The sequence below is a fragment of the Cryptotermes secundus genome, unplaced genomic scaffold (genome assembly GCF_002891405.2).
Source record: "Cryptotermes secundus unplaced genomic scaffold, Csec_1.0 scaffold317, whole genome shotgun sequence".
Taxonomy (NCBI): Eukaryota; Metazoa; Arthropoda; class Insecta; order Blattodea; family Kalotermitidae; genus Cryptotermes; species Cryptotermes secundus.
The window spans coordinates 468,695-481,152 of NW_019742557.1; the positions used below are offsets into that span (position 1 = coordinate 468,695).

Genomic DNA, 12,458 nt, shown 5'->3' on the forward strand with positions numbered 1-12,458 from the left:
ATCCACGTCACAATACATTACAGAACATGGATGCCGCAAAATGAAAATAACGCAGAACAAAGTGTGTGTTCATTCTCAAACACATTTTAGTGCGAACGACGATATGCAACAGCATGGGATACACTGACATACAAACCTGTGCAGTTCAGCCATTGCAATTGGTGAACAAGGCCTTGTAAGGCCAAAACCTGCTGCAACTGAATGATGGCATTTTAAAATAAAGGGGAGATTGTGAATGGTTTTGGGTTGCATTACAGACGGAAATGAGTGCATGAGTGATACATCAAAGCAACAGGATCCCAAAATATAACAGTATCATGTATTCAGCTTTGGAATAACGAATAATAATGGGTTCTGCATTAAATGATCGGATTTATTGGCACATCAATTAAAATTACAATCAGTTATAACTGTTCACAATTAGTCTTCACCCAAACCCTTCTTCCTTGACTGCCAAGGACTTGCTTCATTCTGCTTCTTGTTCTACGACTGACTGCAAATGACCTTCGTTGTCCCTTATAAACCTTCAGCATGGACCATGTACAGAAAACACACCGAGAACACCATATCTTAGCAATTCTTCTACTGTTGCCTGTGTATTCATTGCCGCGAGTATGTGTTTACTGACCCATTGCCTAGCAATGGATATACATGTTACAAGAGAAAGAAATGTTTCTTTACTTTCTGACCCAATACAGGGTGTCCCAGGAGGAATGGACCAAACTTCGGGAGGGTGCTCCTTATGTTAAAGTATGCCGATATAACCCAAAACACCTATGTCCAAAGTTGAATGGTTACGGAGATAATGGCCCGAGAAAAGTGTGGTCTTCTAGCGGGTCTACAGACTATACCTATCAGCTGAGAGGCCTTATCTATGTTTGTCCTTGAGTGCCGTGATTCACCCTAGCCGTACTTATGTAGTTGGCTTTATCGGAAAGCGCAGTCAGCCAAGTTACGTCATCGCTCGCCAGTCATGTGTCATGTATAGTGCTTGGAAACCCTAAGGACAATTATGACATGGCGAGCGAGTATTTTGTACTTCAATTTTATGGCTTCACATCACTCACAAGTTAGTCTGATGTTACATACATTATTAACATTACAGAATCCACATATTCCTGCCAGTTTTAATATGTATTTTGTAATCAACAAGTGTGTAACAGCGGTCAAAGTTTCACACTTCTCTGGCCATTATCTCCGTAACCGTTCAACTTTGGACATAGGTGTTTTGGGTTATATCGGCATACTTTAACATAAGGAACACCCTCCCGAAGTTTGGTCCATTCCTCCTGGGACACCCTGTATTGGGTCAGAAAGTAAAGAAACATTTCTTTCTCTTGTAACATGTATATCCATTGCTAGGCAATGGGTCAGTAAACACATACTCGCGGCAATGAATACACAGGCAACAGTAGAAGAATTGCTAAGATATGGTGTTCTCGGTGTGTTTTCTGTACATGGTCCATGCTGAAGGTTTATAAGGGACAACGAAGGTCATTTGCAGTCAGTCGTAGAACAAGAAGCAGAATGAAGCAAGTCCTTGGCAGTCAAGGAAGAAGGGTTTGGGTGAAGACTAATTGTGAACAGTTATAACTGATTGTAATTTTAATTGATGTGCCAATAAATCCGATCATTTAATGCAGAACCCATTATTATTCGTTATTCCAAAGCTGAATACATGATACTGTTATATTTTGGGATCCTGTTGCTTTGATGTATCACTCATGCACTCATTTCCGTCTGTAATGCAACCCAAAACCATTCACAATCTCCCCTTTATTNCTAATTTAATTAATTATAATGGATTTTAACCCATTTTCTCGGTATGATAAAACACCTATCACAGATATGTAAGTTATGAAAAGGGGACATGTAGAGTGAAATCTGAGTCATATTAAAGCGTGTGGTAACAATATCATCGCCAAAATTATTTTATTATCACTGCACAAGACTTATTACAAATTATTCCAGTTCAACTCCCAATTCTGTATGTGCCATCAACATACTTTGGTACTGAAATTATAACAAGAAACACACTGCATTATATACAACAAAAAATTAAATTACTATAATTTGGTCTTCTGCATATTTCCATTTAACAGTCTTCTTGCTTGTTTGTGCCAGGAAAGTTCAAAGAAGACATCTTGAACCTCTAACTGCTGGCAATGAGTCCCATTTGTTTCTTGCAGAACTGTGTATAAAGTGTAACTTAGCACAAGAACTATGTACTCTGTAAGGTTACCATCACTGGACTGCACAGGGTGAAAACTGAAGAACAAAATCTAAAAATATAGCATGTGGATGGAAATTGTAGGCACTAAAAAAGTGAGTAAGTGTACAGTATATGTACATCCTTCAGTAACATACCACACAAAGTTAAAAAAGTTCATTTGTTGGGTATTTACCAAAGTTATATCTGAAACTGCACTTTAGGTCAAAATTTGAGACTGAAACCAGGACCACTTGTAGCACGTCCCTTCTCCAGAAGACCCATGTGAAATCCTCCTGCAGGAACATCTTCATCTGTATCACCCTGCAAATTCAACAGGAAATCCATATAAACATCGCATGAAACTCCTATCTGCCAACCCATGCTTTATCTCTGAAACTACAGAACAGATTTCAATAAAGTCTGGTATGAGATGGGGTGGGGCTAAATCTAAACCTGTTCGGTGAATTTAATTTTATTTCATATTAGAGCACTATAACCCCTACTATTCACAATATACAAAACACACATATCATTCTTCTCAGCAAATGGCTCACTGAACAAGGAAGTGGCAACGACATAAGAACAGATAATAATCTGCATATATCTCAAAATGATATTATATGGGTGTAAAGAATGCATGACAGTGAAGAAGAGGACGATGAAAAGTGGGAAGTCTACAATAGGATAAAGGTGGATTTCACGTAAAAGTTTATTATCAGTTGCTATTTTCTTTGATGAATACATTCTTCAGCTGAATTCTCCTTATAAGAATCTGCTATAACAAATTTTATAATTAAAGTTTTATTTACATCCCACAATGTACCCATGGCAACCAAAACAAGGTGCCACATCAAAAATATCCAGGACATCGGCAGGCAACAGCCTGCTTAACGTGTTTCTCAACAGTGGAGGAATTCTTGGTACCGATGTTTTCTATAAGGTCCATTCTGAGGTTATATAATGAGGATCAATGGGACAAGTGAGTTATCTGCAACTGAGAGGGGACAGCTGTGAGACAGATGCCAGCCAGTAAGGACATGAGCATGGAAGTAAAGGAATATCCAGTGTTGGGAGTCACTACTTAGCAATCAACAGTGAAAAATTTAACAGACTGAGACCTAGCATGTGTTATAATTATATGCAGTTACGAGATATAAGCATTCAGTAAATATGTAAGATTTGAGGCTTTCACGGCGGTGACTATGAAGAAAGCAGTCTTCTGGGATTTGGCACCGTGTATATGTGGTGTTAACCGACGTTTCGGAGGAACGTATCGCCCCCATCTTCAGGGTAGAAGAAAAAGTATAAGANGTAAATATGATTATCAATCCAAACGCCATGCTAGTCACTTAACACGTGACAATATGCTCTTTGAGCATTCCACATTTACTGCTTATCCAAACTATATGAATTCATGTATGCAGGTACTCATTTTCAGGGAACAGCTGTAACAGGCCAGTAAAAAACTTCTGCTCACAAGTTGTTTGTATTCGTGTCCACCAGGTGGGGGTTTGGGGCTGGCAGCTGCAGCTTTCCTGTGACCCAATTCACTCTTGGCTGGCCAAGTTGGAAACATTGCTGGGTCAATGGGAAGAGGGGCTTCCTCAAAGTAGTCATGATGAAGAGCATCCTCTGCAGTTACACGCTGAGCAGGGTCATATGTAAGAAATCTGCAACCACAAATTTCATTACTTAACACAGTGACGGTTCTCAGCATTTCCTGATCTATGGCCCAGTAGAAAAGCAGCGATTTTTTAGGACTTGTACAAAATGCCTTGCACTATATACTGCAAATGTTTTTACTATTACAGTGTTTAAACCTGAATGCTAATGAATGCAGAGAAAATGTAGCACACAGAGCTATTTACATGCTAAAGAGGAAGATGGGAGAAGACCCTCATTTTTAAACACTATGTACAAAATATAACTCAACCAAAGACTGAACTGATGCTACTCCCGACTTCACTCTACCACCTACAACCATTGTGAAGTCGGGAGCGGTTCATCATCACTGGCTCTTGCGTCGTGTTTACAATACTCCCTAAGGTCATTGCAGGGAATCCAAGGTCGCAGTGGAGGGCTTTACTGAAGTTAATGACTGACCAAATAACAATAACAAGATTTAATAAACACAAAACACAATATAACTCATTATAAGAACATACAAAATATACAACCCAATAGACATGGCTGATTTGCCCTATACTGATCCGCACTTCGCAGCATCAACTCAGCGACATGCCCAGTTCCACTGGCCCACCGACATTATGTACGGAAGTCACTTCCTGATCATCCACATGCAGCCGCAAAGAAAATAAATATATCTAACAAAATAAGTCAGCCACAGGTGGCCCCAAAGAAAATATATATGTAAAAATGCCAACTAAGCCACTTGCGTATCGCCACCATACCTATCCCGATAGCTGGCGACTGCAAGTAACCCCGACGTCTGCAGCCAGCTCTTGACTACACTGAAACCAGATTTAGAAAAAACCCTGATGAACTGAAATTTAGAAATTTCTCCCGCTGGTCTGCCCGATGCCCTCGTCAGACTAACTCCTCTGCTCCCAAACATACTTCTTTCCGAGACACAGGGGTAGAAAGGGAGGGGAAATCACATGGTATTGGAGAAGAGGAGGAGGGGATAAGCTCTAGGACCTTGGGAGAAGGGTAGCATGGGAGATATGGCTGGAAGCCATGACATCATGGAAGGAGCCATTGCTTTAGCACAGCTCAAGACAATGTCCAACATAATATCATAATGAATAAAAAATTATCACAAACTTTTATATATAGAAATAAGTTTCTAGTTGCAGAACAGCAATTTCTGAGCTAGGCGACGCACGCATGCACACAACATATATAATAATACTAAGTACTGATGTAAATTAACATGTTGAATCACACAGGCAAATGACCTCATTTGATAGTACTGAAAATGTGCTGCTCACAAAACATCTTCAAGCCAATTAAGAAATAAATACTGTAAAGAGTGAATACACCCAGTTCTGCTTCCATGCCACCATGATGCTTACATACATGGGCTACTTTTAGCTTAAAAGACTCTTAACCAAGAAGTATCCATATACAGGACATTGAATTACTTTAATAAGCAGAAAAACAGATTTTAACATGCTGACTCAGGCCGCGCCATAGCTCAAGCGATTAGTCGCTGGCTTCCCACCGTGGCGGTTCGGGTTTGATCCTGGGTCTGGTGAAGTGGGATTTGTGGTGATGGGGCAGGCTTTTTCGGAGTACTTTGCTTTCCCCTGCCAATCTTTATTCCACCAACTGCTCCACAATCACCCTCACCTATCATCTGGGGCTGGTACAATAGGCCAGAAGTGGCCGCAGTACAAGGGACTTAGTTCCACCCCACTAGCAATAAAAAAAACAAAACATGCTTACTCACAGAGTTCATGATATAAGTTAAAGGTATCTTCTGTTCCTCTTTCTTCTTTCACATGATATTTCCTTCCTCACCTTACCAAATTTTCAGTGCAAATTATAGTAATGACATTAAATTTAGAAAATAAGCTACTCACCATTATTTGAAACGAGGAACAGATCAGTGTGTTCTGCATTATGACACCAGACAGTCCTATGGGTAGTTATCCTGATGATGGAGGTTGCAAATTCCTTTGAAATGTCAGTAATCACCCACAAGGCTACAAACTGTCGCAGCCCAGAAGGCTACACTCTAAATCTTCACGGCCTCATAGCCAAGAAAACCTCAAATCCCATACAAGTAACAGTTTTCTCTCAATTTCAATAAGGAATGGAACAGAGGATATTACCCAGTAACTGCTTACAGCTGGCCACATGGTGCATTTATTGGTTTACAAACTGAAGCTTCATACCTATTCATTAGATCCATGCCCAAATCGGTGATCATGGTTCCAAACCGAGACCGTAACTGGCTTACAGGATATTCTGTGAATGTCACTCTCTGGACAGCTGGTAGTTTACTGTAACCAGGCCAAATCCTTTCATTTGGTGTCCCCAGGTCCTGTAAGTCATAAGATTTGTTCATATTTAATGCTAAGGAACACATATATTTCTGAGTGATTGTCTGTGTGCTCATAAAAAATAAAGAATTTGAATAAATTACCACTGATGGATTATGGACCAGATAAGCAGACCAAGGAATGATATACAAAAGAAAGCAAGGGGCTAAGAAATGGCAGACACAAGACGAATGTCTATGTGAGGGCAGAAAAGAATGAAACGGTTCTTCCATAATACGAAGGGGGACCCAAAAATAACCGGAAATGACCTGTTGCGCGCGCATGCTTTGTAGTTATGAGTTGTGCTGCTAGATGGTGTTAGCTGGGGGTCTCCCGCGACTGTTAGTGAGCTGGCGTCAGTCTGAGTTAAGTGGTTTATCTGTGGTGCTCTGTTGTGTGCGTTCCTGTTTCAACCCTTTGGCGATTAGTGAGATGGCCGACCAGAAGGAACAAAGAGTGTGCGTGAAATTCATGAAGATCGTCAAAAGACCGTTGACCAACTTTCTGAGGAAACGAACATCTCATGGAGCACGGTCCAGCGAATTTTAACTGAAGGTTTGCACATGAGACGGGTGTCTGCAAAATTTGTTCCTCGCTTGCTCGGAGATGACCAAAGAGAAAACCGCGACTTGAAGAGTGAAGTGCAGTTTTCCCTAACAGAAAGCAAAATTTCACGCACACTCTTTGTTCCTTCTGGTCGGCCATCTCACTAATCGCCAAAGGGTTGAAACAGGAACGCACACAACAGAGCACCACAGACAAACCACTTAACTCAGACTGACGCCAGCTCACTAACAGTCGCGGGAGACCCCCAGCTAACACCATCTAGCAGCACAACTCGTAACTACAAAGCATGCGCGTGCAACAGGTCGTTTCCGGTTATTTTTGGTTACCCCCTCGTATAATGTATGCTGGTGGAAATGTTACTGTATCATTATTGTTGCTGTTGTATAAAACAAGTTATTGCAGTGTTAACTGTCCATCCTGGCCTCAACAAATTTTAGGCATGTGCATGTCTCAAATTTAAACGTGCAAACTGAGAAAAAATTTCTTTATCTCCATTTTTCATTCTCAGAACTCACATATTTTCTGATAACTGCTTTTATTTTGCACATTGGAGTCATGACAAAAGGGAATGGAACTGTATTTACCTGGACAGAAGATGGGTTTTGTCCATTTTTAAGTTACAGAATTATGGGTAGTTGTCATGAATTTGAATGCTATATACATATTTGAATAAGCCTTTTAAGGATCATTTGAAACAACTGTATTCTGAATGACTCCTGGTGAAGTCCATGTTCTGACACCACTGAGACAATAAAGAGTCCTAGTGTAGAAGCACTGTGCAAGTGGATCAAGACCACAGCAACAAATCTCTCGAGAACTGATAATCACAGGATTACAAAATGGATACAAGGGAGAATGAGGAAGAAGCTGGGAATGTCGGTATAAAATATTTAACAGTGAGCACTGAATGAGAGAAAGGAAATGGGAATTCTGAATACATTGAAGCTGAGAGAGATATGAATGGTGAACACAGTGAGGCTAGTTGGGATACTGAGATTCTGGACTTCGCCCATCGTACAGTATTCTATGCTTTAGAACACTATGATGGACAAAGTCCAAAAACCCAGTAATCTGAAGTGTTGTACACTGTCAGAAACCTTTACAATCCAACAGGACTAATGACTTCAGGAAAGAAATTAACCCAAATTTCATATGTGTTTTATAATATTTATTTTCTTTTATATGTTTATAGCAAGAGCATGAAATTAATTAATAAAATTACTTTTTCTCTGCAGACATGTTTCTGAGAGCAATCATCTTCCAGTCAAGTGAATGCAATAGCACACTCAAAAAGTGAAACCTCAATCTATTATTCCTGGTTCCATCATTCAATTTCTGTGGTCCCTGAACAAATCCTATTTAATAAAATGTATTATTTAAAATTATTAAAATATATATTTAATAAAACCCGCAACATCTGTTCTTCGATTTATCATTTTCTTGCATCTATTGGTAAAAAGTTTTAGTTTCAAAGAACGTTAATCTCGGACTGATTGTTTTTAAGAAGGAGCAACACCATGCAAACAAATGTTAGTATGCATCAGTAGGAGTAACAGTGCTTGAAGTTTTTGGAATGAGGTGTAACAAGTTGCAGTTTTGGCTCTGTACCTTTAGCTGTGCATTATGTGGACTTGAGTGTCTTACCTACCAGAAAATGAGTTGAAGGGGAGGGGTGGCTGGCAAGAGCCTGGTCCAGCTGGGAGAGCTTTCCTGCATGTTAGTGTGAATCATTTCAATTCATGCTTTTGCCTAGTTGAGTACAGAGTTCATCATGTGTTTGAAAACAATGAAGCAAGGTTTCACTATACACTGTACAAAACTGGTCTACTAGAGGGAATTCTTGTTCTTGTCATGATTCACAAAACATTCTCATTCTCATTTTGAACTGAAGACGCCATTCTAAAATATGCCTGATACATTTTGAAAAAATAAATATTCAGTAACTTAGTTGCCGTGGAATATTTTTAAACTCAGTGTGGGTAGGCATAAGCAAGTTTCTAACACATGAACCTTTCTGCACTATTCAACATGTTCTGTGAAGACTTAATCAGTAACTGATATTGTGTTATTTTTTAAGCTTTTCTTGAACAAAGAACAGTACCTTGAATACTCGATTGAGCTGGTCCACTTCAGATTTGCCTGGAAATAAAGCTTCCATGGAAAGAAATTCACCAAAGATACACCCAACAGACCACATGTCAACTGGCGTTGAATATTCCTGCAAGTAGGTAATGCAGAATTAGACTGAATACATATATACATACATATATGTATGGCATTTTCCTTATTCTGCTAAATATTTTTTTATTCTGACTCTTACACCTGATTTGCATATAATCACTTTACAGGTTTCCAATAAGATGAGTTACATTCTAATAATACTAGAACATTCAGAACAATCAGAAAGTTAAACAATTTTCATAGTCTCATTTTAGGTTAAAAAGTGCAACTTCCAAAAGCTGGTTCTGTTTCTGCCATTAGGTGAAATTATGAAACATATTCTGCTGGGTCTGTTAGATAGAGCTAATCTCTGTCTCCTGGCCTAGGAATAGACATTAACTTCCAAAGGGGTAGATTTTATAATTTTATCTGACAACAAAAGCAGAGCCCATTTCTGAAACACATTCTTTCAACAAAAAATGAGATACAGAAAAATATTCAATATATGGTTGTCAGTTTAGTAACACAGCTTTTAACTTATTAAATTCAGAACACTACAAAACTTTGCACTGCACAAAGTACAGCGTGATTCAGAAAGATGGACACAATTTCAATTGACTACATTTCCTGAACTATATGTCGCATCTGAATTCTGTAAAGTACATTTGAAAGAGGATGTTGTAAAGTTTCTAACACTACCGCTAGAGCACTCCAGCACCGCGTCAGTTGTAAGCGAGATGGCTACTATGCAACACAAGATTTTTTGCATTCGTGAGTTCAGTAAAAGTGAATCTGCGACTGCTGTGTAGTGTGTGCATTTTCTCGCAAGTTTAACATCCAACCTCCAACAAGGAATCGCATTTATCGTTGGAATAAACATTTGATGAAACCGGCCTTCTGTGTTAAGGGTAAAAGCCCGGGCCGATCGCGTGTATTGGAGGAGAACGTGGAGCACATTTGAGTGAGCTTTGAGCGTAGCCCAATGAAGTCAACCTGTAGTGCTAGTAGAGAACTTGGACTATCGCAAACAACTGTCTGGCGTGTATTGAGGCACTGGTTAGTGTACAAACCATATGACCTACAACTGGTACAGGCTCTTCCCGCAAACAATAAGGTAAAGCATGTAGAATTTTGTGGCCGTATGCTCAAAAACATGGAAGATTATTTGGTTCTGCCTCGTGTAATTTTTAGTGATGAAGCTACATTTCATCTAAGTGGGAAAGTCAACAGGCACAATGTTCGCATATGGGGGCTACAGGATGGAGCTCCACCCCATTGGCACCTGAATGTTCGACGTTTCCTGATTGACACTCTACCTCAACGATGGACAGGTTGCATGGGGAATGAAGACCTGGCACTTCAGTTCTGGCCACCGAGGTCTCCTGATCTCACATCCTGCCACTGTTTCCTGTGGGGATTCGTGAAAGATGCAGTTTATGTACCACCTCTTCCCACAAATCTGAATGACCTAAGAAACCATATCACAGCTGCAGTGAACTCAGTGACGCAAGATATTTGTCATTGAGTGTGGGATGAATTCAGCTACCATCTAGATGTTATCTGTGCAGCCGGAGGGGGGCATATTGAACATCTATAAACTTCCATGTATGTATAATCAAATGTAATTTATAGAATTCAAATGCAACATATAATTCAGGAAATATAGCCAATTGAAATTGTGTCAATCTTTCTGAATCACCCTGTACAACATTACTTGCCTTCGTGCACAGCAGCAGTTCTGGTGCACGGTACCAGAGAGTCACCACTATAGGGGTGTATCCTTTCAGCGGAGATCCATACTCTCTTGCCAGTCCAAAGTCACCTACTTTCAGAATGCCTTTATGGCTCAATAGCAGGTTGGATGTTTTGAGATCTCTATGAAGGATCCAGTTGTCATGCAGATGTGCCACAGCTCGAAGAAGTTGCTGCATGAGACACTTCACCTCTCCTGAAGATAAAATAAAAAGAAAGTACTGATTGGAAATGCATCCTACATGTACCTGTTCTAAAGCAGTGGGATATATGAAATAAAGTAATGAGAACACATACATTTATCTCAATACAAGAAAATTTTAAAGATGCTGTGGGAGCCTATGGTAACAAAGTGTACCAATGAAGTGTTCTGCACAATGGCCAAAATTAGTACTAATTCTACCAGCAGGTGGATCTACCAACAGTTGTCCCTCTGACATCAGCTGTAGTCATATTATGAAAAATGCTCACTAGAGAGCCTACATTATGTAGTCTTTTAACATTAGCTGTCACGATAACACTGTTAAGAACAAGTAGATTATGAATATACACAGACCTTAACTTAAAAAAAAAAAAAAAAAAAAAAAAAAAAAAAAAAAAAAAAAAAAAAANCTCGTGCTGTTTCAAATGTGCTTCAAACATCACGACACTTCCCCATGTGTGCAAGAACTTACTCTTGCTATAAAACAAAACTCTGCATTTCAGCCACTACAGAAGCCCAGAAACAATTTTGAACGTTGGCTACCCATTTCTCAAAGAGTAAAGTTCTGTATCTTTAAGTTGTTGATAGTGGTTTTCTGGATTATAACATTGCTGTGCACGCAATAAAGTAGAAAGCAATGACTTTCCAAGAAAAACTTGATGCAAAAGGAACTGTGGAGGCAAATCTGACTGTGTGTTGTAACAGTAAAAGAACTCAGCACGTCACCACATTAACCCTTCAGAGCATAGTTGTTGCTATATATACTACCACTTCAGCATCAACAGACTGAATTCTGCCCACAGAGTAAATTTATGTGCTTCAAATGGTTCTGACAATAAACCACTATAATGTCCCTAATCAGCATTAACTGGCTGCACTTTCTAATGAAGGCTGTGTGTCCTGCAAGGTAAAAACTGAATTTTGAATACTCTTAGATGAATTTTATGCTTTAAAGGGATATATGCACCAGCTGAATTAGCAAGACCAGGACTGCAGAAGTACCAAGGAAGTTAAAAGTAACAAAATGTTTACATTTCCCTTAGAAGTTTTCCTGCTTAAAAAGATTTTTTGGCTGGTCTGCTGAAGAACTTCTCTTGGAAACATTGTATATCGTCTGAGGTACTTAGTGCCATTAAATAAAACACAAATGAACGAAATAAAAATGATGGCGTATATTCATGGAATATGTTACATTACCAGACTTTAAATTGAGGTACAGGACAAAACTCCTTGACAATTAAAATGAGTATACTGAAAATTCTGTTACCTGGGATGAAGACTTGCTTCTTCTGTTTCATAGTTTCCATGAGAGATTTTAGATCATGCTCAACATAATCCATTACAATGAAGATCTTGTCCATATTGCTTCCCACAACAATTTCCCTCACTGTAACAATATTTGGATGCTGGGCCTGAAACCAACAGAAAATTGCTGTTATGACTAACTTCATGGAGATGAGTACTTCTTGACAAGTTGCTGGTCACTCAACTACCCAAGGATTTCCCAACATTTTATGGAACCTGAAGGTTCATTACCATGTTCACAAGAGCCCTCCAC

The 12,458-nt window shown here is 39.3% G+C and overlaps 1 protein-coding gene across 3 annotated transcripts in view; it reads right to left on the bottom strand.

The window, feature by feature from the left end:
* Nucleotides 1–1,907: 1,907 nt before the first annotated feature.
* Nucleotides 1,908–12,458, bottom strand: part of LOC111873338 (cyclin-dependent kinase 11B) — a 40,258-nt gene continuing 29,707 nt past the window's right edge. For all 3 annotated transcript variants that reach the window (XM_023867980.2, XM_023867979.2, XM_023867981.2), the window contains 6 exons: nucleotides 12,168–12,312; nucleotides 10,665–10,894; nucleotides 8,888–9,004; nucleotides 6,073–6,221; nucleotides 3,690–3,882; nucleotides 1,908–2,533 (listed from right to left, as the gene is read on the bottom strand). In XM_023867980.2, the coding sequence (XP_023723748.1) occupies nucleotides 2,435–2,533; nucleotides 3,690–3,882; nucleotides 6,073–6,221; nucleotides 8,888–9,004; nucleotides 10,665–10,894; nucleotides 12,168–12,312 (933 nt within the window). In that variant the 3' untranslated portion in view covers nucleotides 1,908–2,434. The remainder of the gene's footprint in view (nucleotides 2,534–3,689; nucleotides 3,883–6,072; nucleotides 6,222–8,887; nucleotides 9,005–10,664; nucleotides 10,895–12,167; nucleotides 12,313–12,458) is intronic.